Source organism: Pseudorca crassidens, chromosome 21 (genome assembly GCF_039906515.1).
Source record: "Pseudorca crassidens isolate mPseCra1 chromosome 21, mPseCra1.hap1, whole genome shotgun sequence".
Classification (NCBI taxonomy): domain Eukaryota; kingdom Metazoa; phylum Chordata; class Mammalia; order Artiodactyla; family Delphinidae; genus Pseudorca; species Pseudorca crassidens.
The window spans coordinates 28,358,174-28,374,546 of record NC_090316.1 but is presented as its reverse complement, the minus strand read 5'-3'; the positions used below and the strand labels follow the sequence as shown (position 1 = coordinate 28,374,546).

The 16,373-nt window shown below is 40.1% G+C and overlaps 1 protein-coding gene across 2 annotated transcripts in view; it reads left to right on the top strand.

The window, feature by feature from the left end:
• Positions 1-16,373, top strand: part of CSMD1 (CUB and Sushi multiple domains 1) — a 1,750,344-nt gene that overhangs the window by 1,727,749 nt on the left and 6,222 nt on the right. The window contains exons 62-68 of one of the 2 annotated variants that reach the window (XM_067722118.1): positions 905-978; positions 2,015-2,126; positions 4,259-4,438; positions 5,709-5,753; positions 8,610-8,771; positions 12,342-12,454; positions 13,233-13,320. In XM_067722118.1, coding sequence (XP_067578219.1) covers positions 905-978; positions 2,015-2,126; positions 4,259-4,438; positions 5,709-5,753; positions 8,610-8,771; positions 12,342-12,454; positions 13,233-13,320 — 774 coding nt within the window. The remainder of the gene's footprint in view (positions 1-904; positions 979-2,014; positions 2,127-4,258; positions 4,439-5,708; positions 5,754-8,609; positions 8,772-12,341; positions 12,455-13,232; positions 13,321-16,373) is intronic. The other variant, XM_067722119.1, reaches the window with a different exon arrangement.

Sequence of the window (16,373 nt, the reverse complement as noted above, 5' to 3'; positions counted from 1 at the left end):
ACTGAAATCTAAAGATGTTTTAAAAAACACTTTTTACAAAAAATAGTCCTTTGTCATTACATTATTTACTCATGTGTATGTACATTTTTGTATATTAATTTATGAATGATTTTTTCAGGAAAAAATACATATTCAGGAATCAAAAAAAATACAGTGTTAGAAATAATTTCATTGAAGCACTGCCTTTTCTAGTTAATGTTTACTGCCACTTGGTTTAAACTATTGCTTTACTGTAGCTATTTCTGAAAAACTTAAAAAAAATGTTTTTCTTCCCCTGATATGTTAGTTTCTCTTGAAAACATACTTTTTAAAAGAAGTTATCTATTTTGTTTTCCCACTAGCAGTGGAGAGCAGCCGTAGTAAAGCTGAAGTGCTCGCTGATGGCTGAAATACTACATTTTTTGGAAAATTATCAGTGTTGGTCTACTGTATGCTTCTGTTTCTAAGCATTAAGTATACTCCTCATTTTGAAATCTTGAAGAAAATTAATTCAGGACATTTGGAGTAATGTAATATATGGCCAAAGGAGATGGTAATTAATTAAATCCTTAAAAAATGATCATAATAGATAATTATTGAAGATAATATACTATTAACCAACCAATACATCAGTAGAGAAAAATTAAACCAGAGAATGGAAAAGAATGTGCTTATTCTGATGATATAGAAAATAATATACAGAGCAATTCAGAGTCTGCTAAAGCACTAAAAATTAGTATCTAAAGAAAATATCTGAAAAAAAGGCAAAAAGAGCAATTTAATTTTAAACTTTTGTGCAAAACATCTTGCACATTTGACAAAACACAATCTTCTGAATTTCATGAGACCTGTTAGTAAAAGTGTTAGAGTCCCGGTAATAATCATACCTGGTTCTCTAACTTGTTGTTTTAATTGTGAATTTCAGATCCTGCTCACAACACCTGCCCGGACCCCGGTACCCCACAGTTTGGAATACAGAATAGCTCAAGAGGATACGAGGTTCTCCATTTTTACTTCACCATGTTTTTCTCTACGTTGAAAGGAAACTGATACTTAAACATATGTTTTTATGTACCGTATTTGATTCAAGTTACATTTGCCCAAACAAAATCCATTCAGAGAGGATTTCTTCTTGTTATTTGAACTGTTAACACTGAGATAACTATATGTATCTTACTTATACAGTATTAACTGCTATATTAATTTCTATTTGAAAGCAGGCATATTTTTATATTTTTTGTCTGCTGAACTGACACAGCAAATCTCAAAGCAGGGTGACTTGCCACTGAAGAGCTACAAATAAAAAGACCCCATTTGGTGACCTGATAGAATAGGTGAATAGTATTAAATTCTAGAGACAAAAACAGAAGAAGAAAATGTGTTCAGGCCCCATAGTCTAGGGTTCCTGTATGGTATCTCTTCTCTGTATGATCGCTCATAATTCTAAGAGTGGTTAGCATGCTCAATATTGAATATTTTCAATGTTCATTTGACTTTTTAAATAAAAAGTACATTAACACGAATATTGGAGAAATACCTAAAGATGGAAAGTAATGAAGCTTGAAATACAATGTTTCAACCATCTTAAGTAATCGAGTGACTTCAGGGGTCTCTGATCAGATGGCTTTGAAAGCCAGAGCTAAATATGCACACTCTGTTAATTTAGAATAAAAGTCCTGTTAATAATTTAGAATAATTTAGAATAAAAGTCCTTTTTCTTCAGCCACTTCTCCCTGTTTTTCCTGAAACTTAAAGTGTTCTCGTTTGATTGGCCCTGATGCACACTGGCCCCTTCCTGATGGCCTTCACACACCCTGCCAAGGACGTAGGTTAAAGCCAGCACATTTTATACTGGGGCTCACATGTGGCCTTGAAGGCTCAGGTAACATCTTCTGGCATATAGACATGTAGGGCCAAATATATCGGAACACTGGAATATACTGCACGTGTGTGTCGTTCTCACTGACTCACCATAAAAAACCCAAGTTTTGGTCCCCCCTGGTTTCAGCAGTTCCTCACTGGGTTTCCCATCCAGGTTGGAAGCATGGTGTTTTTCCGGTGCAGAAAAGGTTACCACGTTCAAGGTTCTACAACGCGAACTTGCCTGGCGAACCTGACGTGGAGCGGCATCCAGACAGAATGCATCCGTAAGTGCGACCCCTGCTCGAGGTCGGCAGGGACCTGTCTACTCTCCAGCAGCTGGGGAGTGTTTTACCTGCCCGGGAAATAACGAGGAACTTATTTTTGTTTGTTTGATTGTTTTCAGTTCCCTAAACTCCTGTTTCTCAAAGTTTGATCCCCTGGAACCAGCAGCAGCATCACCTGGGGTTTGGCTGAAATGCAAATCTTGAGCCAGATCCCATCCAGACCCGTGGGACCTGAGGCTCTGGGGGCCAGGGGAGGGTGGAGTGCAGAAGAGGGAGGGGTCCAGTCCGTAGCTCCCAGGCCCTCCAGGTGATACCGAGGCACTTAAGTCTGAGAAACTGCCCCAAACCAAAGATCAGTGGATAACATAGTTAACATTCACGGAGAGAAAACCTACTTGTGCTATTATTCTCCTAGTATGTTCATCTCAGGTTATTAGAGATCATGTGATACGTCAGCATATTAATAGAAATGTTTGAAGTGTTCCTTTCGGAGTCTATATATGAATCGATCATTCAAATAGTTACTTAGGACCAAATTTTATTCTGTGACTTAATCATGAGAATTAGGAGAAATGTTGTATGAATGATTAGTAATCAACTTTTCATCCTTTACCAATTTAGTGCAACGTAGTATCTCTTACTAGGTTAGACATAAAGACAAGTATGATGTTATATAAAAATCCTCTAATAGTGTATAAGGTGTGATTTTTGTGTATTTATATATCAGTATTATCAGATGTATATTTATTTCAAAGGTATCATCTCTATTCGGAATCTCTACTCAAATTATATATGGGGATATTATATATAGAGATATTATATTGATACACACATGCACATCTATGTATGTATATACACATATGTGTGTGTGTTTGTGTGTGGAATAGGTCTTCATTACCTTGAAAGTTTGCTGAAGTGCAAAATATTAGGATACTTAAAATGATTGCATTCATGATTTTAATAATATAAACTTATAATGATCGGCCAAGTCCTTTATTTGACACATAACTGTGCACTTTATAAAGAATAAGTTGAGATCTAAACATTACAACCTTATTTACTCATAAATGATATTTTTAAAGATAATAAGAATCTAAATTTCAATTAATTTTCTAAACACACATCGAATTTTGAACAAAAGTAATTATTCATTTAACTGAGCAGTAAATTTTCTAGTTGCCATTGGACAAAAATCAAAGCATATTTAAAAATACACTTTAATGTGTATGTGTTTAGTTTAAAGTACTGCTCTTTTAGTAAATTTAACATATTTATATTAATAGTGTGTCAGAAGTGTTTATTTTTTAGAAGTGTTTATTTTAAAGCTATGATTTCTATTCTAAATTTCTACACATAATTACACACATATATGTAGAGAAGGAGATAGAGAGATGATAGATATCAATAGATAGATAGGTGGATAGATAGAGGGAGTGAGAGAGAAGGAGGAGGGCAAGCAGAGGGAGGAAGGGGAGGGCGAGAGAGAGAGAGAGAGAGAGAGAGAGAGAGAGAGAGGGAGAGAGAGAGAGGGAGCGGGAGAGGGAGTGGGAGAGGGAGGGGGAGAGAGAGAGAGAGGGAGAGAGAGGGAGAGGGAGAGAGAGAGAGAGGGAGAGAGAGGGAGAGAGAGAGGGAGAGAGGGGGAGAGGGAGAGAGAGAGAGAGAGGGAGAGAGAGGGAGAGAGAGAGGGAGAGAGGGGGAGAGGGAGAGAGAGAGAGAGGGAGAGAGAGGGAGAGGGAGAGAGAGAGAGAGAGGGAGAGAGAGGGAGAGAGAGAGGGAGAGAGGGGGAGAGGGGGAGAGAGAGAGAGAGGGAGAGAGAGGGACAGAGAGGGAGAGAGAGAGAGAGAGGGAGCGGGAGAGGGAGAGGGAGTGGGAGAGGGAGGGAGAGAGAGAGAGAAGGAGAAGGAGAGAGAGAGAGAGAGAGGGAGAAGGAGAGAGAGAGAGCTGGCAAACACCAAGGCTTTGTTGTGCTGAAAGCTGCAGAGACCAGAATGTCGGTGATATGTACAGCTCCTGTATTCTCAGTTTTAAATGGTAAACTGATTTCATAGCCATTTCCAATTTTTTTGCTGTATTTCCTTAGACACATATGCTAAGGCTGCAGTGGACTACTAATGGATTAAATCCCGTTTCAGCTCACGCCTGCCGCCAGCCTGAAACACCAGCCCACGCAGACGTGAGGGCCATCGACCTCCCCACTTTCGGTTACACCTTAGTGTACACCTGCCATCCGGGATTCTTCCTCGCGGGTGGATCTGAGCACAGGACGTGTAAAGCGGACATGAAATGGACAGGGAAGTCACCTGTCTGTAAAAGTAAGTCACTGGTGAGATGTGAAAGTGGGTCCCTGCAGAGCAAGGATGAGTGTCAGTTGCCCATCAGGCTAGTGTCCAGGTTTAAGACCCACAAGAAATAGCATCTTGGAAGCAATGTCCGTCACCCCGACCAAATCCATGCTTAATGTGTGTGAGCTGTGTGTGTGCGAACATGTGTGTAGTCAGTGTTGGCTACAGTAGTGGCACAGACTAAGGAGATATGCAGATTTCATTATTTGCAAATCACATTTTAAGCCAAAGAGAAACACATTTTGAGTTAAAAGGAAAAATATACAGTATATTTTTGGAAAATGTATTCTTTAATGAAAATGGGCAAATATCACCAAATATTGGTGAATGTATAAAATTAAGTCTTATTTTTGAGACTACAAGCTATTTGGTGGTGAAATATAAGTTTATGTGTTCTTGACATTGGTTCTGCTTTTTAAAATTACAAAAGCAATAACACGGAAATGATGCATTATTGAACTCACAAACTTGTGTATTGACAAATAAGAGTAATAATTGAGTCAGATGTGATGGCAGCTAACCGTTCAGGTTCTCCACCAAACCCTGCTTAGTCATGCAGCGAGTCAAGCAGCACAGACAGAAATTACGGAGTGTGATGAAGCCTGTGCCCTTAGCTTTAGTTTCCTGGAGCCTGTCTGTAGCTCTCACGTTAGGAATAAAGACACTTATGTTTCCCTTGCCCCTCTCTCTCAGAAATAGCAAAATACACACTTTAAAAAAGTGATAATTTGTAGTTTGATACAAAACTATAAAAGCAAAGAGATTATGAGTTAAATCTAAGTTGATAGACCAAGTTAAACATTCTGCAGGGAGACATTTTGATGTTATTGACTGTTAAATTGTGAGTTCACTGATTGGGTTGGGGACCTGGAAACCTGAGACGGGTTATGAAGTCGTAGTGATTTTGTATATTACCTTTCAGTTGGGGGCAGTAGATTCCAAACAGGAGTGACAAAGGGGTATAAACACCCTCATTTACAAGGCTCTCTGTTGTAACACACTAAATGGATATGCGCATGTCAGATCCAGATTGATTTCCACTACGAAACTCAGTTTTCCCACAAAAGCAAAGGATATTCTGCTGTGAATATAAGGGTTTAAAATGGATATGTGTAAGATATTCCTATTTTGTGCATTCAAGAAATCTGGAGAAAGGAACATTGCTTCAATTTGACATTTTTTCAAACTTATTCGAAAATAAATGTTTTTTGAAAGTGATAATTTGTCTTTTTACTTGTAGGTAAAGGAGTGAGAGAAGTTAATGAAACAGTTACTAAAACTCCAGGTTTGTATACCAGAACAGTTATAGATTTAAATCAAATAAAGTGATTTGTTCTCTACTATACTCTGTGCAGTGAAACAAATTTTAACATGCAAATTTCTGATGCCATTAGTCGATGAACAAGTTAATGTTTCAATTATTTAAAACACCAAGCCTACACAGATTCCTCTTTCTCTCATGACTATGGCTTGTTAATGGAACAATACTTAAAAGGAAAACCTTTGTCCTTGTCACACACTGTTTTATTAAAAGGTGCCTTAGGCATTTTGTAGGCAGAAATGGACATCAAATATTGACCCAGAATGTGGTATAATGGAGAGCCTTATAAAGAGGGTTGTGATTCTTTCCTCCAAATGCGGAAGCTACAGTGAAGGACGCTTTATGACAGCATCAGCTGTGAATTCGAGCAATTCAAATGCGGGGCTCCATTTTTTTCCCCAAGTATCTCCGTAATTCAGACATCGTCTGCCTCCGAATACGTTAATTATCGCTTTTTGTTGTGTGTGGTACCTTGCTTAATGCATGCCATAGCAGATGGGAAAGATGCAGCTTTATTTCCTAACGAAGATGTTCATTACTCCAAATCACCTGGCCTATTTTGTCTATGTTATATAAATTTAGAGAATATTTAAACAATACCATGTGTCCCCAAATTATAATGTAAGTCAAACTTTAAAAAAAAGTTTAACAGAAACAGAAAACATTTATAAATATATAAGGTCCCTTTTCTGGTGTTCTCCTTACTCAGGTTTTCGCACTTGTTTCTCAGACATAAAGCTCCGCTCCAGGATCAAAGGTGGAAAGAGTATGTGGAATGCTGTAGTTAAGTCACAGTGCTGGGTTTTGCATTTAATTCTTAGATGAGGCAAAAACTTCCAGCATAGTTAAAGGAATCCATCCAATGTACACCGTGAAGTATAAAATCTTTTAAAAAAAGCTTCTGGAGTATTCTATGTAAATGTTATTTATACATATCAAATACAGAAATCAATGCTCTATAGAGGCAACATTTTCTTCAATAAAACGACACAGTCGGTGGTGGTGGTGCTGGTGGTGCTGATGGTGCTGGTGTGTTTGTCCTGTTCTGTTTGCTGCGGTGGTCGTGAAAAGTCTGCAGGCTCTTTCTGAAGCTGCAGAGACCCCGTCAGCGTGCCTTACCCTCTCTGAAGGGAAGTACTGATTCAACAGGGGTCTTTGTTTAGGAGGCACAATGTAGCACCTCCCCTGTCGGTGGTTACAGCACACTGCAAACCACCAGCAACAGGTCAGAGGACAGAGACCAGAAAAGATCATCTTCCATGTCCCCGATGGTCACAGCGGGACACAGACCAGCCACTGGGCAGACCAGCCAGGCCGACCCACTCGGATCCACCAAGGAGAGGGACCTAAGTGCGAGGCCCAAACAAGTGCATTCACAGCTCCAGCTGAGTGTATGCGTTCTGATTAGGGAGAACAATCTTGACGTTGTTTTAAAGGGTGTTTATTTTAGAAAAGGCTGACAAGGCATTTTGGGCTTTGCTGATAAAGAGTGTGGCTCAGTGACGCTGCTGACGACGGGCAGACCTGTTCAGCGTCACTGATCAATCAGCAACTCTGTCAGATGCCTGTGTCATAGCTCCGCTTCAAACTTATTCAATTTTTAAAATTATTATTATTAGGAAGTTGGGTCCATCAAAGCCATAGGAAGTGATGACATCTGTTCTCCGACTCTTCTGTCACTAGGTGATGTCTTGTAGGGTCAGCCTGTCTGGGAAGACGGGCAATGGCCAATGGGACTGGAAAGAAAAGGGACACTATGCTTTGTCCTCCTCACGTGTTGCCATAAGTGCATTTGCTAAAAAATATGTTTAGGGAGACACAAATCTTTCTTTCTACCTAGGAAGTCCAACAATATGTTCTGACCAATTCCACTCATGGTGGATCTTGTCCAGTTAAACAGTTTACACACATCATGAGACAAAAAGCAAATAGAAATTTAGTGGCATCATTGATGTAGATTTATCTCAATTACCCTGTAAAATTTTATATCAATATTGTAAAAGTATCAGGATTTTATGCATATTTATTAGCAGAAATGTGAAAAATAATTTTTTTTCTAACCAGTGAAAAGAGAGAATAGCTCAATAATCTTTGCAAGAATTCCTGTCCCAGATGACTTGTAGTATTTTAAGAAGACTTTTTGCCTTTTGTTTCTGAACTTAAAAGATGCCATCTGACATCATTTAATCTAGCTTTCTTACCAACACTGGACTATTTTTTATAAGGAGATTAAAGAGTAGAAGAGAGAGATGAGAGATTGGCTCTACTTACAAAATAAAGACCTCAAGAAATAAAACATCTTTGTCTTCATACACTGGGTCTGTGCAGTCATGGTGGTGCTTTGAAATGCAGGCTTTTTGAGGGCAGAAGGCTCCTGACAGATGCTGTCACTTCTTCCGAGCCTCCTAAGTCTTTCCAAAGTAAGTAGACTTAGATACTAAATGAAGTATCAGTAGTGATTTTCCAGGTCAGTTTAATGTATTTATTAAGCCTGATACAGTCTAACCTAATACCGGGAGTCCCAATTCACCCTGCACTCTGGTTTGCCAGACCTGGTAAAATAGGTGTGCGCTGGCATCTACAAGATTTTTCCGACCAGGTGACAGATGTGTATTTGCATCTCACAGTACTGTCCCTGCTCCCTGCTCGGGTCATGTGATTTTCACCCCTGCTGTGCAGGGACACGCAGATAGACCATCTTTGTCTCCATCACTGTCACTGCTGTGCTGTCTTAATGAACAACGTTATACCTTCTGTGTATTAGGATATCCAAGTGGAATTTTTCTGTGGGTGCTAACAGTCACCTTTTCTCCCCCACAGTTCCTTCAGATGTATTTTTCATCCATTCAGTGTGGAAGGGATATTACGAATATTTAGGGAAAAGACAACCTGCAACCCTAACTGTTGACTGGTTCAACGCAACAAGCAGCAAGGTGAACGCAACCTTCGTTGAAGCCACCCAGGGGGAGCTGAAGTTGGCAGGTAGGTGCCGAGGGGTTTCACTAGCCCGGATGTGAGCACGGGCAGACCCTCCTGCTTCTCGCAGAGAGGGCGCCAACGCGCGTTAAGTGCTGGTTAACGTTACCTTGGCTTTGCATCTGCTGCATCTCACTGGATCATCTCAGTAACCAGGACAGGGTGGTACTATTGTCTCATTTTAAAGATTACAAAACCAGTACAGAAAAGTGAATTAATGAGCTCAAAGTGACACACAGATCGTCTTAAGTCAAAGATGTAAGATTTATGTCCAGATATTCATGTCTCCAGAATTCATTCTTTTGCTATTCTCTTTCTCTCTCTCTTTTAACTCATTTGCTCTTGGTGAGTTTTTATTGATGTATCTCAGTTAATAGAGCAATAGCTGATTTATATGCCAGACACTCACTATTTTAAGTGCTTTATATACACACCGTCCTTTTCGTTCTTACATCCATCTTGTGGTGTATTTTTTTTTTTTTTTAAGGGTGAGAATTGTACAAGGGAAAGGAGTCTTTAATTAATTAATTTATTTATGGCTGTGTTGGGTCTCCATTTCTGTGCAAGGGCTTTCTCTAGTTGTGGCAAGTGGGGGCCACTCCTCATCACGGTACGCGGGCCTCTCACTGTCGCGGCCTCTCTTGTTGCGGAGCACAGGCTCCAGACGCGCAGGCTCAGTAGTTGTGGCTCACGGGCCTAGTTGTTCCGCGGCATGTGGGATCTTCCCAGACCAGGGCTCGAACCCGTGTCCCCTGCATTGGCAAGCAGATTCTCAACCACTGCGCCACCAGGGAAGCCCTTGTGGTGTATTCTTATTAAACACTTTTTTTTTTTTTTTTTGCTGATTAAAAAAGAGAGACACTCAGGGAAATTCAGTGGCCTTGCTAAGTGGATATGACAGAAGTAGGATTTGAGCTCTGCCATCAGAATCTCAGCGATTAGAATCTCGAGCCCAGGCTCTCAACCAATAAGACACAGAATTACCTTCATGACTGAATCTAGTGCGTTTTGTTTTTTCAGTTATCTCACTTCTGACAACCATGTGTCTTTTTCTATAGACTGACTCCTGAGGAGATCAGACTCTGAGTTGTCCACAAGCCCCAGCACTGGTTCTGAACACCAAGGGGCCCCTGATGGTACCCGCACACTCCCTAGTTACCAGACAGACACGGATTCATCTCTAGGAAGTGTGAGGGCAGGTCAGGACTTCTCCCCGGCCCTCACGCCTCACTTTCCTGCTTCCTTGGATGGGAAAACATCTAAAAATGGTACACATACTCTGGATTTAGGAAAAGAAAAATAACTCACACTCAAAGATTTTTAAACAGGTACATATTTATGAATTCGTGGTCCAGGGGCCCCAAAAGTGCTTTGCGTCTTGACCCTGTGAATGGATAAATGATTTAGACCAGGTGCTCAAGCCTAGTCCTGTGTCAGAACAAACCGAGACTTTGTAAAACATTCAGATTTCGTAGGCTCACCCACCTCCTTTAGATATTATTTCTCTTCGTGGAGTTTGGATTTTTTTTTCCCCAAAGAAAAGGCTCTAGTGTGGTTTTGATGCAACTGATGTCCATGGATAAGTGTCGGGAAGTCTCTGGTTTGGATTTGGGAAAGCGAGTGGATCAAGGGTTGTTCTGGCTGAGTCCCAAGTGGATATAAGTCCACCTGCCACGTGTGTTCTCATGAGGAGGGGCTGTGGAGGAAGGAGGGAAAGTAACGTCCACGGAGGGCCAGCTGGGGCCCTGGTGGTCTGCTGAGTGAGCTCATTTCATCACCATAAAAGTTGCCTAATATATAGTTTATTTCTGCTGATAGAGTATAAAGTGGGGTTCAGAGTTTTAGAGGTTAAACTGGATGCCAGAAACACAGAGCTGCTGATGGTGGACATGATAGGTGGTCCTTCTTGTCCGTGGGTCCCCTTCCATCCTGTGTGATGGGCCAGCGGAGACTCTTCCTGTGATGTTAGAGTTTCACTTGTCTAATGGGAGTTGCTGGGAATGAACTGCTGGAATCCCTGAAGCGAACACCATGATCTTTCCCTTGAACCTGCCTCTCTACGCAGAAGACATTTGGGTTCATTATTATTATTTAATATCTGTTTGTTTCTTTACTTATTTAGCCTCCTCTGAGTAGGGAACTAGCCGTAGCTGCAAACACATTCTCCCCCTTGCCACACCGTGACACCCCTGGGCAATACCACTCAGCAGTCATTCCGAGGAGCTCATGAGTAGCTAAGAGGTGTGACTGTCAATCACTTCACGCCCAGGGTCTCACGGGCTCCACAAGTATGTCCATCACCCTTTGGCCACCCTGCTGCTCATTTCATTTTAGTAGGTGCAATTCATCTGTATAAGTAGCTATATTTGGAGTTATTGTTTTGGTCTCTCTTTTTTTATATTGGTTTACAAATATTTATTTTTTTCCCCATGTTGAAATTTTATGATAATTTTGTACTAACTCCCCGTGTGTGTTTTCAACATAGTTGTCTTTATCACAATTGTCACTTTTTAGTGATTCAATATTTTTAAAATAAATTTATTTATTTATTTTTGGCTGCATTGGGTCTTTGTTGCTGAGTGCGGGCTTTCTCTAGTTGCGGCGAGCGGGGGCTACTCTTCGTTGTGGTGCACGGGCTTCTCATTGCGGTGGCTTCTCTTGTTGCGGAGCACGGGCTCTAGGCATGCGCGCTTCAGTAGTAGTGGCACACGGGCTCAGTAGTTGTGGCTCGCAGGCTCTAGAGCACAGACTCAGTAGCTGTGGCGCACGGGCTTAGTTGATCTGTGGCATGTGGGATCTTCCCAGACCAGGGCTCGAACCCATGTCCCCTGCATTGGCAGGCAGATTCTTAACCACTGTGCCACCATGAAGCCCATGATTCAAGATTTTTATAGATGAATTTCCATTTAAAGTTATTATAAAAGATTGGCTATATTCCCTGTGCTGTGCAATACATTTTTGTAGCTTGTTTAGTTCATACACAGTAGTTTAATCTCCTAGGTTATGGTCTCTTTTTTTTCTACATACCCCTGTCCTCAGAAGTGAGTAAAATATGAATAAAATGCTGGATTTAGGGCTTCCCTGGTGGCACAGTGGTTGAGAGTCCGCCTGCCGATGCAGGGGACACAGGTTCGTGCCCCGGTCCGGGAAGATCCCACATGCCGCAGAGCGGCTAGGCCTGTGAGCCATGGCCGCTGAGCCTGCACGTCCAGAGCCTGTGCTCCACAACGGGAGAGGCCACAACAGTGAGAAGCCCACGTACCACAAAAAAAAAAAAAAATGCTGGATTTAAAAAATTAATTAACTGAATGCATATTACTTTTGTTCTTTCTGTGGGGTAGAGATGTTGAATTGAGTGAAATAGATAATACTGAAAGATAAGACAAGGACTTTCATAAGAAGTGATTTTTAGGAAAAAAGTACTGAAGCTAAAATTTAAAAATAAAAATATTAATCTCTGTGATTTAAAACGTTATCATCTCTGTACCATATTCCAAATCAAATGGATCGAATGCCTGCATTACTGACTCATAAGCATCCCCACGTTGTAAGAATAACTCCCTGATCCTTTCCTAGGCGTTTACAAGAAGGAAGAGGCCCACTTACTTCTGAAAGCTTTTCAAATTAAAGGCCCAGTGGATATTTTTGTCAGCAACTTTGAAAACGACAACTGGGGACTGGATGGTTACGTGAGTACTTCCTAGGAGGGTTTTCTAATCACCGCGCCTGCGCAGAGCTGGGGGCGCCAAGGGGGATTCCTTTCCGAGAGGACCTGGTCAGGTCCTGTCTGCCCAGAGAAAGCTCAGCCGGCCCTCATCCCAGCTGCGTGGCCACTTCACCTCTTCATTGTATGATGGAAGAAACCTGTCTCTGAAATGAGAAACAAACTGGCCAGGAGCAAATGGGCTGTTCCTGCCAGAGAGCTTAGATCCAGGCCACATCCCACCGTAAGGGTGGGGACCAAACTCTTTCCAAGGCCACTGGTAACCACCCCGAAAGTTCTAAAAGGTAGCATCCCCAGATAAACAGAGATAAGACGCCCCCTTCACTTTCTTCCTTGCAAGTTAACCCTTTGCTTCTGCTTTAATTCATCATCTAACTAGAGGGTAAACGGCCTCACGTGAGGTACACGAGACAGTAGCTGTGACACAGCGAGTTTTACATAATGTAGGTTCTGATGTAATTCATATGTGTGTCCCCGTTTACCAAGGGTACTTAACCTATATATATGTTGTAAAAAACTACTGTTTTTCAGATCAAAACAAGAGAGAGAATTTATTTGTTAGTTGAAGTTCATGTCTGTATTTTTCAATTTCTAACTATAAGTGGGTACCTTGAAGGAATGACAAATGTTTTTAAATAGTTAACCTTTACTTTCTAAATAGAAATAATATTTATATTATGATAAAAGAAGAGATTATCATTAATCCTTGTTATGCATTGTTTTTCCTTTTCATGCGTTATCAGGTATCATCCGGACTTGAAAGAGGAGGATTTACTTTCCAAGGTGACATACATGGAAAAGATTTTGGGAAGTTCAAGCTGGAAAGGCAAGGTACGCTCTGCACTTACGTTGTTTTTCAAAGCATAAATCAGGTTGGCCTTCAGATGATTAAGTTGAGTGTGACGGAAAGGTCATGACTCTGAAAGAAACAGAAACAAAAATGATGGGAGAGACTCACATATTTTACAGCTGGATGAAAAAAAACCTTCTTTTGAATAGCAAAATAGACAATATCAGCTGCAGTAAATATGCCAGACATGGAATTAATATACAAAGAGATAATTTGAAATAAGGGAAAAAAGCAAAGATGAAACACAATTAAAGAATAAACTACATTACCTTAAGAAAATTATAAGACGAACTAAAATGTCCAACAAATATGAAAAGATCTTTAACTTCAAAAATATGTATTATGACAACAAAGATCATTTTTAGCTATGAGAATGTCAGAGTTTCTTAAAAATGGTTTGGGGTGGACAGTAGAAACAGGCACCTGGGTGTTCATTTTTGGTGGGTGTATGAGTAGATGTGTGCAATTAGACGGTATTCTTTCATCGACAGTTCTATCCCTAAAATTTTTAATCAGACAAGAGTGACCATTATTTTTTGCATATTCAGGTATGTCTACAGCAGGACTACTTTAAATAGTTGAAATTAGAAATAATCTGTGTATCTCACACATCTATCATAAATAAATTGCTTACATCAATAATTTTATACAATGTGTTACATTAAAGAGAAAACAATTTAATTCAGTATATTTCATTAAAGAAACAAAGATAACATATTGATGTGGAAAGGTGTTCCCGACTTAGTTATGAGAAAAAAGTTTGCTCTAGACAGACAGACGGGGCAAATATGCCTGTCTTCCTTCTTTATCTCTTTCTCAAATACTTGATTACGTCTCAGTAATCCGACAAGAAAAATGTATGAAAAACGATCACTAGATGTGAAGCTTACCTTGTCTATGTGCTAGTTTTGTAATCTAGGATGAATTATAATATTCTTGAGCCTGTTTCTTCATCTGAAATCTCAGTAGAGAAGTCAGTTCCTGGTTGCTGTGAAGATTAAGAGTCAATATGAGGGTTTGCTTTGTGCTAAAGCTCTTTTCACGCATGTCTTTACTTGTGTTGCTATTAACACAAATGAGAAGATTCATCCTTTTTGTCATGAGATGAGCACCGCATTTCTCCTGAATAGTTATCAGCTACTTTATACTTTACTTACGGAATTCTACTAACATTAATTTTATAGAGAGGAATATTGCTGTGTAGGATTTGATGCCAGAGCAACCTGTCAGAGGAACACAAGTGTAATATTTGGTGATGATTGTCACTGATGAATTCATTTCATAAAACTTTTATCGGGGACTTCCCTGGTGGCACAGTGGATAAGACTCCACGCTTCCAGTGCAGGGGGCCCGGGTTCGATCCCTGGTCAGGGAACTAGATCCCACGTGCATGCTGCAAGTAAGAGTTCGCATGCCACAACTAAGGAGACCTGGAGCCGCAACTAAGGAGCCTGACTGCCACAACTAAGGCCTGGTGCAACCAAGTAAATAAATAAATACATAAATATTTAAAAAAAAAAACTTTTATCAATATACCAGGGGATTCCAAAGGAAATATATGCCAACCTGTATAATATCATGCTTAAAAAACAAAAAACTTGACCAAAAGGGACATTTAATCATAAAATACTCTAAATCCACCTTTCCAAGCTAAGAACTTTTAAACAGAAGAGCTTTAACTTATAATGTCTGCGATGGCTGAGATGATTTTTTAAATGGGGTTATATTATTTTGAGATAATGAAATAGACCAACACTAATGATGGGTAAAGTTTTCTTTTGCTCTGAGCCAAACCCTGTAGTTATTTGCCCTCCTTTCTCCCCGATGCACACGCTCTAGTAATTTTGTCTAAAGGCACCCCAGCAAGCTGTGCACGATACTCTGTGGATGTCTGCATTTACTCATCCAATGAGCCTGACCCAAACCGTCACTTTGCTATTGCAAATTTTCTTTGCATTGCCCCATTTCTTTTTAATCTAACAAAATAACAGCTTGCTTTAACAAGTAATCTTTCTTCTCATGTGATGATGAGCTTATTGTCAGGAAAAACAATTTGCCTCACAAAATAATTTGAATCACAAGCGAGTCTCCCATTCAACTAATTAGAAACGTCTATGTTTAAGTAATACTTCAACAACGACCATTCATTTAAGAATTACGGCTACACTCTATTTTTATGGTTAAAAATAAACAACCTCTTAATTGTCTCCAGTCAGTAGATAAACTGGAAAAAAATGTGATTATCATTAAATGGACACTAAACGAAGTTAGTTTGAAAGACAACTAACTCTGATGCAAAAACTTGTGTAAGAAACTGAAAAATAAATTGGTTTTTCCATTAAAATTGAATCCCCTCCCCCAAATATATACAATCAGGAGGGGGGAAGGTGCAAGCCATGTATCTAACAAGGCACTTGTGTCCAGAATGTATAAACCCTTACGGCTAAACAGTACATAGGCAAATAACCTAACTAAAACATTGGCAACGAATTTAAATAGGCATTTCAACAAAGACATAAAAATCACCAAATGAAAAGATCCTGAACATCATTAATCATTAGGGAGACACAAATCAAAACCACTTCACACCCACCAGGACAGCTCAGATCATAAAGACAAGAAACCAGTGGAGGCAGGGCTGTGCAGAAACTGGAGCGCTCGTACTTTGCTGATGGGAAAGTACTGATAAAAATGGCGCAGCTGCTGTGGAAAACAGCCCGGTAGTTAAAGTAGGTAAAACATGGCGTAACCACAAGATTCAGCAGTTCCACTCCAACGTGTATAGGCAACAGAACCAAAAACATGTTCACACACAAATTAGTACACGAATGTTTATACCAGCGTTTTTCCTAATTGTCCAAATGTAGAAACGACCCAAATGTCCATCAACTAATGAATGGAGCAACAAAATGTGGTGCCTCCACCCAATGGAATATTATCTTGAAAACATTACGCTAAGTAAGAGAAGCCATTCACCAGAAAACACATATTGTATGATTGCATGTATATGCTGTATGCAGAACAGGTGACTGTA